Genomic DNA, 23,027 nt, shown 5'->3' with positions numbered 1-23,027 from the left:
GTCACACTTAGCCTTACTTTAAAGGAATACACCAAGTTAGTAGTGATGGTAGGCTCCATGCTAATACAGCTAAAGATAAGAAACTCAACATAGTGTATGCTAAAGTGTTAGCATGGAGCTACTATCACTCAACATAGTGTGTGCTAAAGTGTTAGCATGGAGTTACTATCACTCAACATAGGGTAGGGCTGGGCGATATGGTTGAAATCAATATCATGATAATCATAAGGATTTTTCTCGATATCAATATATATTACAATATGGTTCATGTATGCAAAATCACGTTAAATAATCAAATTAATGTTGATCTCATTGAACCAAATGGTGATGTTAGGTGTGATGTCAAACAAAACAGAAATATTCAAATAATATTCCTACCATACCTCATTTTATCAGAGTTTTTAAGTAAAATTTGCTTGTCATCATCAGTTCAGACAGCAGAAATGTGTCACGATATTAAAATATCTTCATATCATCACAATATGATTCCACTGAAAGACGATAAACGATAATATTGAATTATCGCCCAGCCCTAGTGTATGCTAAAGTGTTAGCATGGAGCTACTATCACGCAACATAGTGTATGCTAAAGTGTTAGCATGGAGCTACTATCACTCAACATAGTGTATGCTAAAGTGTTAGCATGGAGCTCCCATCACTCAACATAGTGTATGCTAAAGTGTTAGCATGGAGCTGCTATCACTCAACATAGTGTATGCTAAAGTGTTAGCATGGAGCTGCCATCACTCAACATAGTGTATGCTAAAGTGTTAGCATGGAGCTCCCATCACTCAACATAGTGTATGCTAAAGTGTTAGCATGGAGCTGCTATCACTCAACACAGTGTATGCTAAAGTGTTAGCATGGAGCTCCCATCACTCAACACAGTGTATGCTAAAGTGTTAGCCTGGAGCATCAGAGCCAAGGCTCCAGCAGGATAATTGAATGTTCTCATCACCAAACAGCCAAACCTCCCCGGCCCCTTCCTGCTTCACCTTCTCGTGGATGGCTCTGCGGTTGGAGGGCTGGACCAGGACCCTGTGCCCGGCGTGGGTGAGCTCCTTGACGTGTCGCGGGGCGAGCGGCGCCCTCCTCTCCCAGGGGTTGATGTCTTCCCGCCGGATGGCCACGACGCTCCCGTGATGCTCGTAGCGGCGCTGGTCGGCGAGGCGGCTCCTCGCCCGCCCGCCTCGGTGACTCAGGAGTCGGAACATGACTTCGCCCCCCTGCTTGGGACAAACACACTGAGCCACAGACCGCTGACCACACTGTTTATCACAGACGGGCAGAAACCCATCAGACGTATCGGAAAAACTAATTCACTAGTTGGGAATTTCACATGAGCGCCGATCATCATGTGAGGAAGTCAGAAAGTCTGAGAAAATTTTGCTATCCGAGTTCCCGAGTTATGACACAATGACCTTTAACCAATTCAACGTGGCGGAAAAATCAAGTTTAGTGTCAGTAAACAGTGAAAGAACACTTCTATACACATGTAGTTTTACAGAATTGTGGTTCACCAAAATAAACATCAAAACTAACATTTATTTAAATTAAGTTCCTTAAATTAGCTTGTTAAGCTGCAGGACGGCCATGTTTGTTTACTGTTTGTCTTCCAGATTTGATTTTCCCACTCAGCAGCAGGTGAAAGCTGTTCAGCAGCCGACTGGGAAGTCCCAGATGTCGGACTTTCCTATCAGCATGTGAACGCACCGTGAGAGGTCAGAGGTCAGGCTTGGTTTGCTATAGGGAGAGAGCTGCAGACCAACAGGTGGTTCTGACAGGCAGCGAAACCCACACTGAGCATGCTGGGTACTGTGTTTTTTAGCAGGTTAGAAAACAAATAACACAATCCCAATAAAAACAGTCACTCTAAACTAAGAACTGAGCACCACACACACTGGAAGTCCTTACAGGAATGATTTAGGAATATTTCAGTGACGCCATGGGAGAGAAAACTGCCATAAGGTTTGATCAGCTGACTGAACTGACTGAGCAGCAGAGACTCACTGTAGGAATATTACAGGAATGTTGGAGCGACTTCAAGTTAGAACAGAGTCTCTGCAGTTAGACCAGTATCTACTGATGAGGCCAGTGGTGGAAGAAGTACTGAGATGTTTTACTGAAGTAAAAGTATCAGTACAACAATGTAAAGATACTCCATTACAAGTAAAAGTCCTGCATTCAAAATCTTACTTAAGTAAAAGTACATAAGTATTGGCAGCAAAATGTACTTAGAGTATCAAAGTAAACGTACTCATTATGCAAACTGTCCCCATTTAGAGAGTTATATTTTTCATAAATTATTGGAATATTAATACTGATTTATTGACATACATGTACATGTAAGCAGCATTTTAAAGTTGTCAACGTGAAGCTAATCTTAACAATTTAGCTATACTTTTGGGTAGTCTAATCTATAACAATGCTATTTTAGAGTTATTTTATAAAGATGATCAAATGTTTTAAATATAAAATATTGATCTGAAAAGTAACTAGTAACTATAGCTGTGAAATAAATGTAATGGAGTAAAAAGTACAATATTTCCCTTTAAAATGTAGTGGAGTATAAGTACAAAGTAGCATAAAATGGAAATACTCAAGTAAAGTACAAGTACCTCAAAATTGTACTTAAGTACAGAACTTGAGTAAATGTACTTAGTTACTTTCCACCACTGAATGTGGCTGAACTACATTCATCTAACCTCACTGAAGCAGGATGACTGTCTGACACATGTAGATCTCACTGGTGATGTAGAGATAAAGTAAAAGATGGTATTACAGTATTACAGTATTACAGTAATCCTATAGCCTAGTAATCCTTGGCCTGCTGTATATACTTTTCAGACTGATAGAAATATCACAGCGACTCTGTGAGTCCCTAAAGGAAGCGACACTTTAAACTCACTCTAAATACCACACACACAATATAAGATCCTATAGGAATATTATAGGATTATATGGAGAGATAAAAAAAAACCAATACCACAGCCTAAAGTCAAATATAATCACTGTAAAGTCACAGCTGAGCACCGCAGATACATTTGACGACACTTTATAAGGAATATTATAGGATTGTTGTGGTGGTTTTAGGAGAGAATGAGTTTCTCTGCACATGTGATCCCGGACAGGAGAGACAGCAACCAGCAGCAGACTGAAGACGCTAATTATCAGAAGTTTGCTGAAGCAGGAAGCAGCAGACGGATGAAGAAAAGTGTGGATAGGAACCTGAACCTGAACCCGAACCCAGACACGGACCCGGACCCACCTTTCCTGCAGGTTAATGTTCACGCGGCGGCTCCTGGAGAGGAAATGTGGCGGCGCTTTACCGACAGACCGGAGTGTCAGGCAGAGGTGAGCCGAGCTGCAGGAGCCACGGCGGACCTGTGTCAAGCCCCGCAGAGTACACACAACCGTTTCCGGTCCGGATGTCAAAATAAAAGCCCCACTTAGTTTAGTTTATGAAAATTTTAATTTATTATTATTATTAAACCTTTATTTAACCAGGTGAGTCCCATTGAGATTACAAGATCTCTTTTTCGAGGGAGCCCTGGCCAAGATAGCAGCGATACAGAGTTTCAAACAACATACAAGCAAACATTAAAAGCACGTAAAACAAAACATACAGCAGCAACTCACAGAATCATTATGCCTAAAAGACAGACACGAGGAAACGGGTCTAGCTAAGGAAGCAATTACAAATTCCAATTGAATTTGCCTCCAAACCCTTCACTACATTTTTGAAAGCCCTAATCGGGATCAGCTCATTTAGCTGCAAATCTGCCTGCAAGTGGTTCAGGCTGCAGGGCGGAGAACATAAAGGCCGTTTGCCAAATTCAGTGTGAACCTTAGGAGGGTGTCATTTGAGCGCAAACAATAATTACTAATTTTGAGTGAGACTAGTAATTATTGTTTCTGTCATCATCTCCTCCCCCTCATGCCAAATGAAACTCAGGTGAAATTTGTTAGTCCATATAACACACAGGGAGGCTGCAGCACAACTTGGTAGCAGCCTTCTCCAAAACAACTGAAGTCAATGGGGACCTGTTCTTTAGAGCTCCAAAACAAAAACAGACAAACAATCACACTGTGAATAGAAAGACCTATACACCATTATTTGTTGCAGATCAATCAGCTGTGGTTCAGATTTGCACTAAATGATGGTGTAAATATACTGTAGGTCTTTGTGGAACTCTGAAGAACTGGTCCCCACTGACTTCAGTTGTTTTGGAGAAGGCTGCTATGGAGTTGTGCTGCAGCCTCCCTGTGTGTTATATGGACAAACTTCACCTGAGTTTCACCTGGCATGAGGGGGAGGAGATGATGACAGGATTTTCATTTTTGGGTGAACTATTCCTTTAAGATAAATCACTCCATAGTGTGTCAATTCTTAGAGTTTTTAATCATCATAACAGAGAGCAAAGATTAAGAAAAATTGCAAGAAATCTTATTTGGAAGCCATTTCTAAAAGCAAAAATCTTTCAGGACCAAAGTTCCTCTCAGCTGATAGTTTGGTGACCTGCAACTAATAATGTATCACATTGACCAAATAATAATATCCTATGGGCTAGCCCCTACAGCTAATAATTAATCAGACTGACTAAATATGACTTGTATGACTGAAATATGACTTAAATATCTCTTGTCCCCAGAGATTGAATCAATATAAAGATGTTTGGACGTTTTGGTGGAAATGATATTTTCTGCAGGGACTTTGCCACAACTCACTCCATATTAATCTGATGATCTAATGATTCCACTGTGCATCACAGAAATATGGATTACAGCATTAAGAGGGTCTTTTCCAACTAACCCTAACCCTGGCAAATTACATTTTGTTCTATATGAAAATATAGGCTACTAAAATGTGAATTCTGTGAATAAGTGAAACATTAATTAAAGAAAAAATAACAAGGTAGATGTAATATATAGCAAATTAAAAGAATGAGCAGAACATGTAAGACATCCACTCATATACTCACAATTTACAGCTGCATTATGTTTAATAGCAGGTGAGACAGAAACATGTTGTTTGTGTTTCCTGTTTATTCTGCTGCAGACTGTATTGATCAGTTTGTGGTCAGTCAGATCTAGTTAGGCCTTTAGTGAAGTCCTGTGAGTCAGGCTGTGATGAACAGCTGGAGAAATAATCTGGACCTTAAAATCCCACCTGCTCTGTTCTTTTCTAGATTTGTTTTTCTTTGCTGTATCCTGTTACTATCTGCTGTTGCAACGATCAACTTCTCCACAGGATCAATAAAGTTTTACTTGACCTTACCTGACCTTACTTTACCAGGTAAACTAAGATCAAGTAAAGTTTGCCTGACCTTACCTTGACAAATTCTCTGACAAATTTTACGCTTTTAATTTGAAGGAAAAATCGACCATTTTCCGGTTGTACTCGAGCTAACTGTGTCGAGCTTGACGCGGCTGGAGCGGAAAAGGAAACTTCGCTGCAGCTCTGCGCGGCGCTGCGCAGCTTCAGATCTACACAACCGCGTGTGTGTGTGTGTGTGTGTGTGTGTGTGTGTGTGTGTGTGTGTGTGTGTGTGTGTGTGTGTGTGTGTGTGTGTGTGTGTCGGTGCGGGTGGTTTATAGATTAGCAGCGTGTCGCCCGGACAGAGAGGATTTGTTTGGAGGAATTCTCTCCGCCAATCAGCTTCCAGAGCCGAGGAGCGGCCTCCTGCTCTGCCCGTCGCACTGTTATGACTCATGTGGAGAAATCCTGTAGAGTTCCTACAGGACTGACAGCAGTGACCTTACTGAGTCTGCATGGCAGCACTAGAATATTCCTAGAAGATTCACATAATGTTCATATTATTCCTATACTGTGTATACCAGGGATTCTCAACCTTTTTCATATCAAGGACCCTAATTTAGTCCACATTAGAGCCACAGACCCTAATTTGATGAGATTTTGTCTCTCAAACCCAAATCTGAGAATATGTTTATATGATTTTGTCCAGAATTAAATGACTCTCTGTATTGCAGGTAGAGAGATAACAGAGAAACTATGATCAAAAGTCATTCTTCTACATTCTCTAACTGTGTTAACTTCTTGTAAATGAAATAAAGGTGAAGTTTAACAATTCATCAGTTTGCTGGGGACCCCCTGAAACTCCCTCAAGGACCCCTGGTGGTCCCCGGACCCCACGTTGAGAACCACTGGTGTATACTACTCCTTACCGACTTTACAGTGAATTTATCATATTGCTGGTAGTGCTTTTATCTCTGACATTTCTATAATATTCATATAGGGACTTAAAGCAATATTCCACTTAGTTTTAACATGGGAATATAATCTGAGAATCTGCTCACCAAGATCAGATGCAGCTGGGTGAGTTTGTAGCGTTCAGATTTTTACTTCCCATTCATTTGAATGGAAACTGACATTGAACACGTTGGTGAACAGATTCAGTCCATCTCTGCTTCAGTTTTGTCCTTCAGTCCATTTTAAATCCATCCATCACAGAACAGATTGTGTCTCTCCATCAGCAACAGAAACTGGATCAACGTAAACTGACAAACTGTGGATCCATTCACAGTGAGAAGAGGAATCTGACTTTACTTTGTTTCTGCTCTTTATTTTCTCATTTCTAATGTTTCCAGTTAATGAATCGTCTTCTTAGAATCACATGGAAAATATCACAACAACGTTTTCTTTTCTAAAAAAAAAAAAAAAAAGGTAACTTTTAGGACATTTTAAATGAGACACTTTAAAGCACTTTTTACATTTACCAGTATGTGTCTCCTACAGTGGTGGAAGAAGTATTCAGATCTTTGACTTAAGTAAAAGTAGAAATACCACAGTGTTAAAATACTTTATTACAAGTAAAAGTCCTGAAGTAGATGTACCTAAAGTAGCAAAAGTAAAAGTAGTCATTATGCAGAATGGCCCATTTCAGAATCATATATATCATGTTATTGGATTATAATTATTGATGCATTAATGTGTTCATCACTTTAATGTTGCAGCTGGTAAAGGTGGAGATAATTTTAATTACTTTATATACTGCTAGGTAGCTTAACCTATAAAAAATATATCATCATTTATTAGTTGATTTATAATTTGTATTAATAATCTAAATCTGCAAAGTAACTAGTAACTAAAGCTGTCAAATAAATGTAGTGGAGTAAAAAGTACAATATTTCCCTCTGAAATGTAGTGGAGTAGAAGTATAAAGTGGCATGAAATGGAAATACTCAAGTAAAGTACAAGTACCTCTAAATTGTACTTAAGTACAGTACATGAGTAAATGCACTTAGTTACTTTCCACCTCTGGTCTCCTAATATCATCTAACAGATTGACTGTTGATTCTGGTTTGTATTCAGGAATCTATGAAGATTTCAGTTCCTAAAGTTTGGGTGTATCTGTGCACATTTACTGTTTCCCATTACAGAAACTTTAATAACCGATGATGAATTTTGTTTTTCAATCAGAATCACAGTTATTATTGCACATCCTGCTCCAGGTGCCAGACGAGCAGCCTGTTGACAAGGTGGATCACACTCTGTGTAAAGTGTTTCCAAAGACTCACATTTCATCCAAACTGTGATGATAAACACTCCAGTTAGTGATCTGATCTCCACAGGAGTAACAGGAGACAAGTATAGTTTCACAGCAGTATTCATTTAGGTTTTATATCCCTGGAAAGATCTTTTTTTCACACAGCCAAACTTAAATATGTCTGATGCTACTTGTATTATACACTGTGAATTTAGATGATAAAAATGTGAAAGGAAGTAAACTGAGTACAGGTGGATTTATTGTCCGCTGCATCCCTGAACCCAGACAAAAGACGGATCGCTTGTTAAAACACAGGCCTGATAAACTCCATGTGCTTGACTTTTTACTTCTCCAGACGGAATAATCCAGTGTTAAAATCCAGTCCAGGTCTTCCTTGGTCTGGCTCAGCTGATCCCAAACTGCTTCATGTTAAAGAGTCCTGGATAGAGACGCATAAGACCAAGACTCCCATTTTTAATAAAACATTGTACAGAATTAAAATGTTTCTACGTGGAATGAGGTGAGGGAACAGTAGGGAAAGTAAAGCTGTGATCGAAACAGTCATTCTTATACGCTCTCATCGTGCTTATACTGCTGTTGAGTGAAATAATATTAAAATTGAACTATTCCTTGTTTTCCTTGGGACCCTCTGGAACCACCTCAAGGACCCCTGGTGGTGTCTGGACTCCATGTTGGGAACCAGTGGTTTAGCTCTGTGTTGACAATAAAACACTTTAACAGCATCAGCTACTGATGTTTGAAGAAGTGAGGCTGGAGAATACTGGAGTTTAACTGATGAAATGCTGAACGGGAAATTAGAATGAAAGTCATGTCATTCCTCTGAATTTACTTCCAACTGCAGGCGATGCAAGACGGACCGAAGAAGAAGAAGAGTCTGTTTGCACTGATTTGCCTGAAAAAACTATTTGAGCACAACAATATTAATATGAATAATATTAACACTACTATTCTATTACTAACCCTAACACTACTACTACTATTACTACTAATAATAGTAATAATAATTTTAGACTAATGACAATTATAGCATGAAATGTTTGCCAAGCAAATCCAATTCCTGTAAATGCAATGCATGTTCTTAAACTAAATATATGATTTATTTTTTTGTTAATAGGGTCTTTAAAATATGTAGTCAATATTTTTTTATATATATATTTATAGACGGTCTTAAGGATGCACAGAACAAAATTGAACACACACAGTTGATTTTATTATCGTTCCTGCACAGTTCTGTACAGCAGCAGGCTTGTTGTTCAGCCTCAGAAAACAAGCTTTCAGCGTTACAAGAAACTATTTATATAGTCTTCAGTTCTTCTTTTAAGTTATAACAGTGTTACAATTTCAAATAAATATCATAAAACATTTTTACAATAATCCTGAGATTGAAATAAAAAATAATGATGGGAAAAAGTTCAACTCGTCCTCCACAAGTCAGGACCAGTGATGTAGTGGCACAGTGAATAACAAGCTGGGTGACCTCTGACCTCTACCAACTGATCATTATGAGGCAGACAGCCACCAGCATGAAGAAAAATCAGATATAGTTTCAGAAAAGCATTAATCTATGCTCTTTCCCCCTTAAATGACCCAATCCTTATATAACATATATCAGTTTGATACTACTTACTATGATGTAGGCTATGAGTTTATGTCATAAATATTTATATCAGGTTAAAATCGAGGGTATAACCTCTATTCTGCAAATAAAAAGTGGGTAAACTGACTTTAAGTGGGTTTACCCTCCACTACATCTCTGGTCTCGGAGTTCATCAATCTCACATCCTGAGATCCAAATCAAAAACAATGAAAACTAATAAGAATCGATGACTATTGATTGATATCATAATTAGCCACCATAATAATATGATGGACTAACGATAATAAAGGGACAGGTGATTGGAAAAAGTTCTACTTGTCCTCCATGAAGTTCAGCAGTCGCACATGGGCTGAGAGAGAAGAGCATAGTGGCCAGTTGGGGGGTTTGGGTTTCCAGGCTAGGGTCAGGGTCCGACTCAGGGTATAGGGTATAGAGTCAGGGTATAAGGTATGAAGTCAGGGTATAAGGTCAGGGTATAGGGTTTAGTGTCAGGGTATGGGATCAAGAGCATGGTAAAAGGTCAGGATATTTGGTCAAGAGCAGGGTATAAGGTCAGGGTATTTGGTCAAGAGCAGGGCATAAGGTCAGGGTATAGGGTTTGGGGTCAGGGTATAGGGTCAAGGTATAGTGTCACGCGCAGGGTATAAGGTCAGGGTATGGGGTCAAGAGCAGGGTATAAGGTCAGGGTATAGGGTCAAGAGCAGGGTATAAGGTCAGGGTATAGGGTTTAGGGTCGGGGTATAAGGTCAGGGTATGGGGTCATGGTGTATGATCAGGATCAGTTAGTTTCAGATCTGAGGGGCAACTGGGTCCAGAGGATTCATGATGTGTCCTGGTGTTTTCAGGGTCAGGGTGTCGAGTGCAGGCTCAGGGTTGGGAGTCCGAGTTGGGAGTCTGGGTCAGGGTTAGGGTTGGGCAAGTGTTAGGGTCAGCTGTGAGGGGTCTGAGGGGTTACTGGGGCCTGGACGGGTCATTAAGTATGCTGATGTGTTTCTTCAGGGTCAGGGTCAGGATCAGGGTACAGTGTCAGGGTATAGCGTATAGGGTCAGGGTATAGGGCATATGGTTAAAGTACAGGGTTAGGGTATAGCATATAGGGTCTGAGTATAGGGAATAGCATCAGGATACAGAGTATAGGGACAGCGTACAAGGTCAGGATACAGGGTCAGGGTACGGGGTATCTGGTCGGGGTATAAGGCCAGGATACAGGACCAGGGTATAGGGTATAAATTATTGGGTACAAGGTACAAGGTACAGGGTACAGGGTAAGGGTATAGTTTCAGGGTACAAAGTTAGAGGGCCTGAGGGATGACTGGAGGCTGGACTGGTCACAAAGTTCCTTGAGGTGTCTCTTCAGGGTCAGGATCAGGGTATAGGGTCAGGCTATAGGGTATAGGGTCATGGTTTGGGGTATAGTGTCAGGGTCAAGGGTATAGTTTTGGGGTACAGGGTTAGTTGGTATCAGGCCTGAGGGGCGAATGGGGGTCGGGTGGGTCACAAAGTTCCTTGAGGTGTTTCTTCGGGGTCAGGATCAGGGTTTGGGGTCAGGGTATAGGGTCATGGTATGGGGTATAGTTTCAGGGTACAGGGTCATGGTATGGGGTGTAGTTTTGGGGTACAGGGTTAGTTGGTATCAGGCCTGAGGGGCGACTGGGGGTCGGACGGGTCACAATGTTCCTTGAGGTGTTTCTTCGGGGTCAGGATCAGGGTACAGGGTCAGGGTACAGGGTCATGGTATGGGGTGTAGTTTTGGGGTACAGGGTTAGTTGGTATCAGGCCTGAGGGGCGACTGGGGGTCGGACGGGTCACAATGTTCCTTGAGGTGTTTCTTCGGGGTCAAGATCAGGGTTTGGGGTCAGGGTATAGGGTATAGGGTCATGGTGGTATGGGGTGTAGTTTCGGGGTACAGGGTTAGTTGGCATCAGGCCTGAGGGGTGACTGGGGGCCGGACGGGTCGTGGAGTTTCCTGATGTGCTTCTTCAGGTCAAAGTTCCTGCAGAAGCCCTTGCCGCAGGTGGGGCAGGTGAAGGGCTTCTTGTCGTTGTGTGTGTGCATGTGGAAGGTCAGGTTGTACACCTGGTGGAACGCTTTGCTGCAGATCGAACACTTGAACTGTTTCTCCCCGCTGTGGGTCAGCTTGTGGTTCTTGTAGTTTCCTGGACAAGGATGAGACAGAGAGTCAGGAAAAACAAGTCTAGAAATCCTAGGATCAGTTTTAGCAGCATACTATGAGAGTTTTATGAGAGCAACCCACACACTGTTCCACAGGAAGTAAAACATACTGTTGGAGAATAATACTATACAAATATCACAGCAAAACTAGAAGAACCTATGGAAATACTGTAGGAACATTCTAGTGATACCATAGGAGAAAAAATAACATGAGCTAAGAAAGGTCACTTCAAACTGACTAGAGAGTAAAAATAGATATAGTAATAGTAATAGCTATAGTAATACTATGATACATTTCATAAAGAAATATCACAGCAAAAATTATAAATCTCTATTATATCCCTATTATAGTGATGGCACAGGAGACAAAAATACCATGAAGTAGAAGAAAGTTATTATAAAATTCCTGCTTTTTCCCTTAACAGGCCCCTATATTCAAGTATAAGTTTGGTATTACTTATCATAATGTATAGGCTACTTAGAATTTATCATAATATATACTTAGAATATATGTTGATTCATGTCGGCCTAAACAAGATGGATACCATCAAGAAAAATACTATAGTATTCTTATGATACATTTTAGAGGGATACATACAAATGCAAATTAATATAACAGGAATGTTATAGTGACAGGTAGGAGATAAAAATACCATAAAGTACCATAAGGCGATTATATAATATAATATAACCTCCATAAGTCTGACACTTACATGATGTTCATTCTCTGAATGTATAGGATTTATTTCAGCCTCAAAAGGTTCAATAAACTCTAAATAAACTCTAAGCTGCAATTTTTTAGAAGGATACTATAAATAAAAAATAAACTTTTGCACACCTGAAAGTCTTTGAGTGACAGGTGCGGAGGAGAAAAACCAAAGAGGCAGCTACTGAAAAAGAAATATAATGCGGCACTGTCTACACATGCATGATGCTTTATTGCAACGTTTCGGACACGCAAGTGTAGACAGTGTGGGATTATATTTCTTTTTCAGAAGGATATTGTACAAATATAAAAGTGCCTATAGGAATATTAAATTATTGTTCTCTCAGGAAATGATATTTTTTGAAGAAAATAGATTCCGGGAAATTCGAGCCAAGGACTTATTTAAAAAATATATTTTTTTCTGACCTCGTAGGTCTGTATTATTTTACGAAAACATAAAAAAATATCATAATAATAACTTTCTCACCTTTCTGATGAAATCCTTTCCCGCAGAACTCGCACACGAACGCTTTGTATCCCGCGTGGATGCGCGTGTGCGTGTTGAGGGTCGAGCTCCGGTTGAAGGCTTTCCCACACTGGTTACACTTGTGCGGTTTTTCCTGCAATAAAACCACATCTGGGTTAATATGCTATATATACTGTATATTATGTTATTATCATTACAGTAAGTGATAAACCAAATGCAATAAGTTCCGTCAGAATAAGGAACGGTAGCAGTGCTCTAATACATTTTATAAAGATACAAATATAAAAACAACAACCTATGAGTCCCTGCAGGGATATTACAGAAATATTATAGTTATACCATAAGAGATAATATACAATAAAGTACTGTAAGATCACTATAAACTCGCTACTGAGTAGCAGACACACTGTCAGTCCCTATAGAAATATTATAGGAATACTATAGGACTATTACAGTAGTACCATAGGAGGTGAAATACCATGAAGCATAATAAAACCACTATAAACTCTCTATTGATATCACACACACACTTAAAGTCCATATAGCAATATTATGGGAATATTGTAAGGATCTTTGTTACAGTATTAAAGCCTCTATACAACTTGCCTTCTCTCATGTAAAATAACAATAAAAATCTGCAACATAGAGTATTGATTATTAATGTAATCTGTTATTGTCATTATAAGACCAGATGAACGAAAAGAAAAGAGTCAATGTGAAGTTCAGACTAAAACAGGTTCGGCTGCTCTAATAAAGAAAATAATAAATGTCTCTGTTCTGTTTTCCTCAGCAGATTCTTCATCCTGAGGAGACTTTGTGGTTCAATAAAAATGATCAAATACATTTTAATAACAAGCCTAATTGGTGGAATGCGGCTTATTTTCTCTAATTGGTACAATGTAACTCTCTTGACAAAGAGTCCGGTATAGAACCTGGAAATGGTTCTTCGGTCTAGAACCATAGCAGAACCTTTAAGAACCTTTAGGAACGTGAAATGTTCCAACCCAGCAGCTTCTCAAGAAGCTCTTTTAAGAACCACACTGACTTCTTTATCCTGATTACTTTTTTACGTTTTATTTTAACCGATCAGAGGGTTCTGTGAGTCATTATGGTTCCATGTAGAACCACTAACTTTAACCGAAGAACCCTGAAGAACCTTCCTTTGTTTTTTCCTGGGTGTTGATTATGGGTTTATGTCAAAATATAAAAATAGCCTATAATAATTATATTTCCCATTCTAATAACAGTAAGATGTATTTTCTAATGAAAGGAACTTGTTTGTGTATCAAAGTGTTTAGTCTCTTCCCACCTGAGTGTGGATGATCTTGTGGCGGCAGAGCGTGCTGGCTTGGCGGAATCCTTTCCCGCACACTTTACACACGAACGGACGCGCGCCGGTGTGCACGGGCATGTGGCGCGTGAGGTTGTAGTGGGCATTAAACACCTGAGCAGAAATATAGATATTAAATATATAAAATACACCAAAACCATTAAACAGCTGAGCAGAAATATAGATGAAATATATTATACATGCAAAAACAAAACCATTAAATAAACAAACAACATTAAATGTACAAAAACGATTAAACACCTGAGCAGAAATATAGCCTAGATTAAATAAACAAACACTAAAACCATTAACTACACAAAATACACTAGAAGAATTAAATACACAAAAAACCATTAAATGCACAAAAACATTAAACATTCAAACGCTATTAAACTCCTGAGCAGGAAAATCTAAAGCCCATATTAAAACTATTAAATATCTTGACAGGAAAACACCGGGTGTGTCAAAAGTAGTCATACATTTAACATTATTAATACTCACTGTATTATTAAATATGAAAAATAATAGGTGGCTACACCCATTATTTACAGACTGTTGAATGTTGAGTTATTTTATTAAAATAAATAAATACGTTAAAAATTACTAAAATTAGGCCTATAGTCTACAGCTTTGTTTTTCATTATTAGTATTAAAAATTGTATACCTACTTGAAACATAGGCCTACTGTATATTAAATATAATAAAACCATTAAAAACCTGATGAGAAAAAAACTCCAAGAACAAGAAGAAAAAGAAAAGAAAAGAAAAGAAAAGAAAATAAATTACAAAATTCACAAGCTGAGCATCAGGACTAAAGTTCCTCCGAGCTGATAGTTTGGTGTTTTATGTCGAATAATTTATCATTTATCACACTGACTAAATAACCTCTAGTCAGTCAGTGGGTTTGGAGGTGTTGCTGTAAACAATATTAACACAGTAAGTCGACACCTCTAATGAAAACGAGTAAAAATGCATCAGCTAAAAGCAATAAAACCAAAAGCATCAGTCTCACCTTCCCGCAAACCTCGCAGGTGAAAACTTTGGGTTTGTTGCCCGGACAGGAGCCGCTCATCCGGGCCGCGGAGCCCTTGAAGATCTTGTCGGACAGGATCTGGTCCCGCTCCTTCATGTAGTGCTGGATCTGGCTCTGCGAAAGCTCCTTGAAGGCCACGCCGGACGGGTAGCGCTCCCCCGCCTGGCCCGGCTTGCTCTTCTCCGCCAGGAAGGCTTTGTGCCGGGCGGTGAGGAGGTAGGAGGCCATGGGGTGCAGGTTGACCAGGCCGGCCGGGGGAGGACAGCCGCTCTCCCCGCAGTTCAGGTAGCAAACCGGCCCCATGGTCGGGAAGGACGACTGGTTCACCACCCGGGGCCGGAAGAGTTTGTACTGGCCGGCGGGTTGGTTCGCGTCTTCCTGCTGGTTCTTATAGTTCAAGCCAAAGCCCAGAAATTCGGTGGGAGTGTGAGAAGACGCGTCGAAATGGTTGGGATCCAGTCCGGTGATGTTGAGCCGGTGGCCCGGCTCGTACCCGAGCGGCACCAGCGGGATCATGCAATGCAGGGAGGACGGACACATGTCGGGTTTCCCCACGGGAGCGGGCTGGAACCAGCTGGGGAGCGGTATCGACTTTGGTTCAGGCGTCCTGGCCATAATCCGGTCGATGGAGAAAGCGAGAGGCTTGCTGGAGGTGATCATGTCGGAGCCCGCAGGCTGGCTCCCTGAAGCCGGGGGGGAGCCGAGGATCCCCGCTGGGCGGCGGAGAGGACCGTCCATCACCTCCGCAAACCGCGGCGACAACCTGCTGGAGAGCCGGGGTCGGTGCTGCTCCTCACCGGCCCGCTGGAAAGGACATCATCTGACGGGGAAACCCCCCTCACTGTCCCCCGCTTGGCGCTGATTGCGGACAATCAGGACGGCTCGATAAGGCGTGTGGAGAGCCGAGACCTCGCCGATCGTTACCGTCCAGGAAGGAGAGGAAAGTAGATCATTTGCTCAATTCTCCTCCGTCAATTCTCCACTTGTCGCCGCTGGAGGAGGAGGAGGTTGTCATTTAGTAGCAGGACTCCTGTTCAACTGGAAGGTATTCGGTAAATCCCAGGTCCCCTTGTGGCTTCGTGTGACATCATTTTAAATCGCAACACGCCAGACGCGCAGCGGGGTCAGACTGTCAGAGTTTAGATCAGATTTGGACGCATCTTTTCCTGCGCCTCGTCTCGCCTCGGCTCCAAAACGCGCGCCGTTTTACGCACGGTTCAAAGATGAACACAAAGCTGCTCCGCTGCCATGTGGCTGCTATAGATGAACTTACATAGAAAATGGATGAACTTGAATAGAAAATGGACCTGAAGTCGCCGCTCCCGGCTCGGGTTTCAGGCTGGATCAACAACTTTGATCGAAATGCCTTTTCTTTTACGCACAACATTAGACGCCAAAGCAGCCGCAGAATGAACCAGTTTCCAGATGAAGCCTCGGTTAGACTTTTGTCCCGGTTTACACACTTCACACTCTGCAGAAAGGCTCCAGACACAGAACCCGGGCAGGAAACTGTGCAGCTAAATAAAAGCGCGCGCCCTGCCTTATACCAACTATATGTGAACTTGGACAGAAACTGGATCTCAGTCTGTTTCAGGTTTCATCAGTCTTCAGCCGGCAGAGGGACGGAAACTCCTGATGACTCAGTTAAACTAGACTGTAAAAAAGCCAATAACTTGATCATAGGAAATTATTTCCCCATCAGAGCAGTGTGTGTGTGTGTGTGTGTGTGTGTGTGTGTGTGTGTGTGTGTTTTCCGGTCAGTCTGCATGTTGGCAGCAGGCTGAACGGTTTGATGCTCAGCTTTTGAACAGATGCAGCAGAAATAAAACTGGCGGCTGCAGAACTGAAGCAGCGAGAAGCTGACAGTAAAAACACAGTAAAACAAAAACACAGTAAAACAGAAAAAAAAATAACAGTAAAATGTACTTAGAAAATAATATTTGGTGGTGAGTTGTAGCTTATTTTTCTCCGGATAAGAGCGTCAATTAATGCCTATAAAAAAATCTTCTTCTTATTATTATTATTACTACAGGTATATAGCCTATAATTGAAGACCAAATAAAGCAATAAACGCTATACTGAAAAATGAAAATTGGATGTTTCGGTTTTTCAGTTTTTATGCAACTAGCAGAAAAAAGACAGAAGTGTCTGATGAATAAAAAGAGTGAACGAATATTGTGTTTTTATATAGTAATAATGACAATAATAATAATTTGTATTATTTTAGGCATTTACCTGAGACATTCAAAACAACCAGTAGGCTACTACAGAGGTCAGAGGTCACTGAGACAATATGGAACAAATATTCCCGTTAACACAAAATTATTACTATTATCTGTTATTATCATCTCTCTGTTATTATATATTATTATCTTACTATAATTATCATTTTACTATTATTATTATCTATATTTTGGTATTTTTCAGTAGGTTGCCTGGTAGAAACATATCAATAGAAACAACCCCCCCCCCCCCCCACCCCCCATCCCACACACACACACACACCCTTCGATAAGGATTTACATTGAGATGGAAATCTTTCACGTCACTTGACTGACACTTAAAGTCTCTTTAACTGACGCGACGTCAAGTTAATCCTCCAGAGCGATGAATCACCGCGGAGGAAAGAAACTCCGCTGCTTTATTCATTATCATTATCATTAATAATGAGCCAATAATCATCTGCCTTTAATCAGTTTTTGGGCTGTGCTTTGTTTTGTTTTTGCGATATTCAATGCCCGATTTTTATTCTACTGAAAACACATTACTAGTAAAAGATAATGATTATAATAACAATAATAATAGTAGGCTAATTGTAATAATAATAGTAATAATAGTAAAAAATAATAGCCTGGTAAAAATAGGGCCTAATAGTAATTATAGTAATAATAATAACAATAATAATAATAATAATGATAATAATAATAATTATAATAAAAACAATACAAATAATAATCATCATCATCATGATAATAGCTTTATAGCCTGGATCAAATAGCAATATTTTCAACCAAAAAATCCGTTCACTCTTTTGTGTCATGTAATTATAATTATCATATATAATATCAATAAAGCGACATAATAACGTCCGTCATAAGTGCAGACACATCCTGTTGCTTACAAAAAATAAAATAAAATAAAAAAATAAAATCCTAAATACAAAACAAAAACAAAAAAAAAAGAAAATAAAAAAATGTATGGGATTATTATTGGACCCCACCCAATAAAATAAATAGAATCAAATAGAATAGAATAGAATAGAATAGAATAGAATAGCTTAAAATAGATTAAAATAAAATAACATAAGTAAATAAATAAAATGAAATCATATAATGAGGAGACAGCAGGCTCGTCAGTAAACTGACTCCAGATCAGTCTGGACGCTCTGCTGCTCTTCTGTTTTCTAAAGAGAAGCAGCAGAAAGATCTGAGGAGCCGCAGCTTTAAGATGACTGAGGATTATTTGTGATTATTCAATATTTCAATAAATTATTCTATATTTCAGGATAAATGCTGGATGCTACCCGAGCGGCATGAAAAACTTCAAAAATGTAGACATCTGACTGCAAATAAACCAAAATAAAAAAACATAAATCCAGCGGAGGTCTGGTAGATTTGTTGGAGGAGCCAGGAGTGATATTAAAATTCTTAAAATATTACAACAATATTTGATTGTAAATATGCTTTAAATATGGCTATCACTGTTATGTTTATTGGCGCTCTCTTTAACAACAGAAACGGGTTACTGAGCTTAATGCAGCTCTTCATTTGTTTTTTGTCTCTTTTTTCTTTTTTTCTTGTTTTCATGTTCCATATTTTATCTAACTATTGTATTCAATTGTGGTACTTTTTCATCACTGTCTTTTTGTATGTAAAGCATTTTGTAAGCGTTGTTGTTGTTTTTTTCTTTTTTTTTTTTTTTTAGAAAAGTGCTATACTACATACTATACAATTATTGTTATTATTAGCTCATTATTACTATTACTAATCGGCAGCACAGGATGGGACAAGTTAAAAAAAAATCTGCAAAAATGGAAAGAGTGATTTCTTATTTCTCTTTTGGTTTCTGTCTCCCTGCAGGCTGAATTTCTTTTCTCTTCTCATTTTTTCTCTCACTAATTCCCCCCCCCCCCCCTTTTTTTTTCGCATCGTGAAAATAAACTCCACCTTTCCTCCTTGAGGATCTGAGAAACCGTCCGCAGTTAGTTTGTGATGTCCGGTCAGAGAAATGACGTCACTCCTTCACTCTGAATAAACGGAGAGAAATAAAGACCAGAAGCCGCCGCTGCTTTAAAAACACTTTAATTCCGACACTTAGAACACACCTGAACAAAACAGGCGCACAGTGAGACAATATAAATATACTTCATATATTTTGTCCATTTGTTTTGGCCTTTGACTCCACTGACACAAACTGACCGGACCGTTAAAACGGCAGATACGCTGCACGTGCTCGATCCCAGGCGACGGAACACTCTGATTCACGGGTAAAACTGTTCAAGACGAAACATTCACACCGAAAGAGACGGAGGATGATGTGGAGCGTCTGCTGTTCACATTAAAACACAGCGACACACCCGGTCCCGGGTCCCGGGTCCCGGCCCCGCACTGACGTCACATGTGAAAACCCACATGTGAATTCAAAGCATCAGTGGATTTTCCCATTTCCCATGTGAAAATGACATTCCCACATGTGAATGATCTCTTTACATGTGAAAAAAAAAGGTTCACATGTGGAAAAAAACACTTCACCTTTGAATGAAATTTTCACATGTGAAGTAAAAACTGTCACATGGAAACAGAATACAACTAAAATTCACATAATGATAATTTTTCATATGTGAACATGCTTTGAATTCACATGTGGATTTTCACATGTGACTTTTTCATCAGAGCTGGACAGACTCCACTCTAGTCTACTGCAGTTCCCAGACTTCTCTATTGGTTTATTGATTTGACTCTGACTCTGATCAGCGTTCAGTTCGATGCTGATGCTGATGCTGATGTCACCTGGACTCTTCGCTCCACAGCTGAACATTACTCTTCACCACAGGAACAATCACAACGACAGAGATGACATCATCTACAGCTACACAGAACATGGTGTCATGTGTATTGGAGCAAAATTCAGTCTGCACACTTCAACACTTTTTGTGCAATTCCAAAACCTTTTAAGACCTTTAAAAATACCTTTAAGTAATTACATGTACTCTCCAGGCTTTTCCAGACTTTTCCAGACCTATTAGGAATCCATCTGGACCGGTCTGGACTGGTCTGAACCGGTCTGGACCCGGGTCAGACTGTAGCGGATCATTTTCCAGCAGAAAAATTTGGATTTCACAAACCCTGGAACCTGTTTCAGTGATATCTGGTGTTTCTGTGGGCAATAGAAACCATTTTATTTTTTGCATCATTTATAACTAAAGCCACTATCAGTGATTAGTGAAGCCACTGCCCCCCCCCCCCCTCTCCCTCCTCCCCCCAATATATCTTTGAGGACTTTGTGATTGGCTGCTGGTTCAGAAACTAACAACATTTCATGAGTTTGGAGTTACAAGTTTCTATCTGCAGATCTGAGACACATCAAACATTTGACTGTTTACTTTCTATCTTGTTAAATATTTAACCCCAAAAAGCTTCTTTAGTAAAAAAAAAAATAAAACCATGAAAGCATAAAGTAACACTCAACCATCATGAATATGTAGATAACTCAATTTTGATTAAAAAAAAAAATCAGATGGAACCTTATAATTCCAAGCTTGTGATTTAGTAAAAATAACACTGTTGTGCAGTTTCTGCTGTAGTCGCTGCCAGGAAAGAGACTCTGAAGGCCGTGATGTCACTCGCACAACGGCGACTCTGAGGAGGAAAATAAAGATGAAAATAAAGATGAAATAAAGATGAAAATAAAGATGAAAATAAAGATGAAAATAAAGAGGAACCGCCAAGCTCGACTGTACTGAGTGACATCAATCAGAATATGGCTGCATGGGAGGAGAGAGGGGAGGAGGAGGAGGGTCTCATCAGTCCTGATCATCACAGCATCTTCTTCTTCTTCTTCTTCTTCTTCTTCTCCTCCTCCTCCTCCGACGCCTCGCCTCCACTTCCTGTCCGTCATACATTCTGACACACGTACGCATGAATTTCCTCTCATGTTCTCTCTCATCACGCTCACGCCAAAATAAAAACACACACAGCAGCTGCTTCCTGTGGATGAGACGGTGCTGCTGACTGGGTGGTGGTGGGGTGTGGGGGGGTGGAGGGTGGTGGTGGGGGTGGTGGTGGGGTGTGGGGGGTGGAGGGTGGTGGTGGGGTGTGGGGGGGTGGAGGGTGGTGTGGGGGGGTGGAGGGTGGTGTGGGAGGGTGTGGGGGGGCGCTCAGTCGTCCTCCTCGTCGCTGTCCCTCATGCTGATGCCCTGCAGGCCGTCTCCGGCCTTCACGGCGGCCGTGGCTTCCTCCACCGTCAGCCGGTTGTAGATCGTCTCGTAGCTCTTGTTGTTCAGCGTGGCGTCCAGAACGCCCTGCAGCCGGAAGTCACGGTACGTCTTCTGTTGGGGGGGGGGGGGATGAGGCGGGGGCGGGGGGGGGGGGGGGGGGGGGGGGGGGGGGGGGGGGGGGGGGGGGGGGGGGGGGGGGGGGGGGGGGGGGACAAGAGAAGAAAACAGAAAGCATCTTAGGAATGCAGCAGCCTCCTCCTCCTGCTGCTCGCCGCTGGGACAAAAGCAGCAGATTGAGGCTCAAGGACGCGGCGAGTCTTTTATGTTTCCCCGTCGGACTGAGCGGCACACGCGTGTTCGAGGGTTTTAGCTTCAGAAGCCATTATCATTCCTCGACTCGCCGCTTTCAAGTTAAAGTCACGTCTCGCTGCACATTAGAAAACTATGAAAAGACTAAAAACTGGGCAGCAGCTCGCAGCTGATGACACGTTTTCTCTCTGCAGCTTCCCTGCTTCCTTTGCTTCAATTATCCCTTTACAGAAAAGTCACATGTGAAAACCCACATGTGAAAACCAACATGTGAAAACCCACATGGTGAACTCAAAACATGTGCTTTTTGGACACATGTTGGTTTTCATATGTGAACATATGACATTTCCCATTTCCCATGTGAAAATAACATTTTCATCTGTGAATTGACTGCATGTGAAATTAAGTTTTTACATGAGAAACAAACATCGTCACATGTAACCACAGGGGAAAATGTGAAAATAAAATGTTCACATGGAAAAAAAAAAAACCTCACTTTGCACCAGTGAACTGAAATTGAAGTAAAAACTGTCTCATGTGATCAGAATACAACGTGAAAAAAAGAAACTAACGTGTCCAAAAAGCACATGTGCTTTGAATTCACATGTGAGTTTAACATGTGACTTTTTCTGTGAGGGGTAAAGCCAATGTTTTGGTATTATGGGATGTCTGAACCAATCAGGTTCTGTGTTGGTCGAGCTTCTGACCCTCCACCAGCCAAACCTCCACCTGGAGCCAGAGCAGGAAACCACAGCGGCTGCTAAACCAAATCTTCACTTCACTAGCCCTTTGCCAGGTTTTACTAGCCAGCTGGATGTTCAGAACAGGATGAATGAAGCTGGAAGCGGACTGACCTCTCCACACAGTTTACTTCATTACTGTTTGCTGCAGATATAAAATGACAGCTCTGACTGTTTAGCGTAAGCCATAACCAGAGGAACTCAGAGAAGATGTTAATCCTCTCAGCTAGTGAAGGTCAAGCTGAACTCTCATTTTTATACAGACGGTTTATCACATTTTAAATAAATCCTAATGATATAAACTTGACTTTCATTCCAAAATTATAAATCAGCCATTTGAAAAATGTCACCATTTAATATTATTGATGTTATTTGCTCTGCTGACTGTAAAGTCCATGGAATGATATATCGCATTTTGGAACGTCAGTCTTTACTTTTAGTATTTATTATAGTTGAGAGTTTTTTCAAAAAAGCAGAACAGATAAACAATATTCTTCATCTCATATATAATATATATATATATATATATATATATATACAGTATATATATATATATATATATGTTAATACTGATGTTGATGGTCTACCACGTTTTTAACATGATCTGAATCTGCATCATATATATTAATACTATACATGAAGGTAAATGGCATGACTGATTTCAGCTGCACTAAAATATATATATACA

General features: G+C 40.5%; 2 protein-coding genes across 2 annotated transcripts in view; both read right to left on the bottom strand.

The window, feature by feature from the left end:
- aass (aminoadipate-semialdehyde synthase) overlaps nucleotides 1-3,342 on the bottom strand; it is a 39,196-nt gene extending 35,854 nt beyond the window's left edge. Inside the window, exons 1-2 of the mRNA XM_071532907.1 lie at nucleotides 3,269-3,342; nucleotides 996-1,226 (exon numbers count right to left, since the gene is read on the bottom strand). Of these exons, the coding sequence (XP_071389008.1) occupies nucleotides 996-1,214 (219 nt within the window). The 5' untranslated portion in view covers nucleotides 1,215-1,226; nucleotides 3,269-3,342. The remainder of the gene's footprint in view (nucleotides 1-995; nucleotides 1,227-3,268) is intronic.
- Nucleotides 3,343-11,037: 7,695 nt separating this feature from the next.
- Nucleotides 11,038-15,592, bottom strand: fezf1 (FEZ family zinc finger 1). The gene is made up of 4 exons (XM_071532902.1): nucleotides 14,834-15,592; nucleotides 13,801-13,935; nucleotides 12,492-12,624; nucleotides 11,038-11,282 (listed from the first exon to the last, which is right to left on the bottom strand). The coding sequence occupies exons 1-4, from the start codon at nucleotides 15,590-15,592 to the stop codon at nucleotides 11,038-11,040; spliced, it is 1,272 nt and encodes a 423-aa protein (XP_071389003.1).
- Between the last annotated feature and the right edge of the window lie 7,435 nt (nucleotides 15,593-23,027).

Source organism: Centroberyx affinis, unplaced genomic scaffold (assembly GCF_046629955.1).
Source record: "Centroberyx affinis isolate AG114_WGS23_722 - 3 ecotype Tasmania unplaced genomic scaffold, CSIRO-AGI_Caff_v1 ptg002280l_1, whole genome shotgun sequence".
NCBI lineage: Eukaryota > Metazoa > Chordata > Actinopteri > Beryciformes > Berycidae > Centroberyx > Centroberyx affinis.
This window is presented reverse-complemented; position numbering and strand designations above follow the sequence as displayed.

What these genes read in the sequence shown, in the direction of transcription:
- fezf1 (XM_071532902.1), bottom strand. Translation starts at nt 15,592, where the DNA reads ATGGACGGTCCTCTCCGCCGCCCAGCGGGGATCCTCGGCTCCCCCCCG. An exon ending in CCTGCGAGGTTTGCGGGAAG is followed by an intron (nt 13,936 to 14,833) that starts GTGAGACTGATG and finishes ATTTCTGCTCAG; the next exon opens with GTGTTTAATGCCCACTACAA. An exon ending in ACAAGATCATCCACACTCAG is followed by an intron (nt 12,625 to 13,800) that starts GTGGGAAGAGAC and finishes GTTTTATTGCAG; the next exon opens with GAAAAACCGCACAAGTGTAA.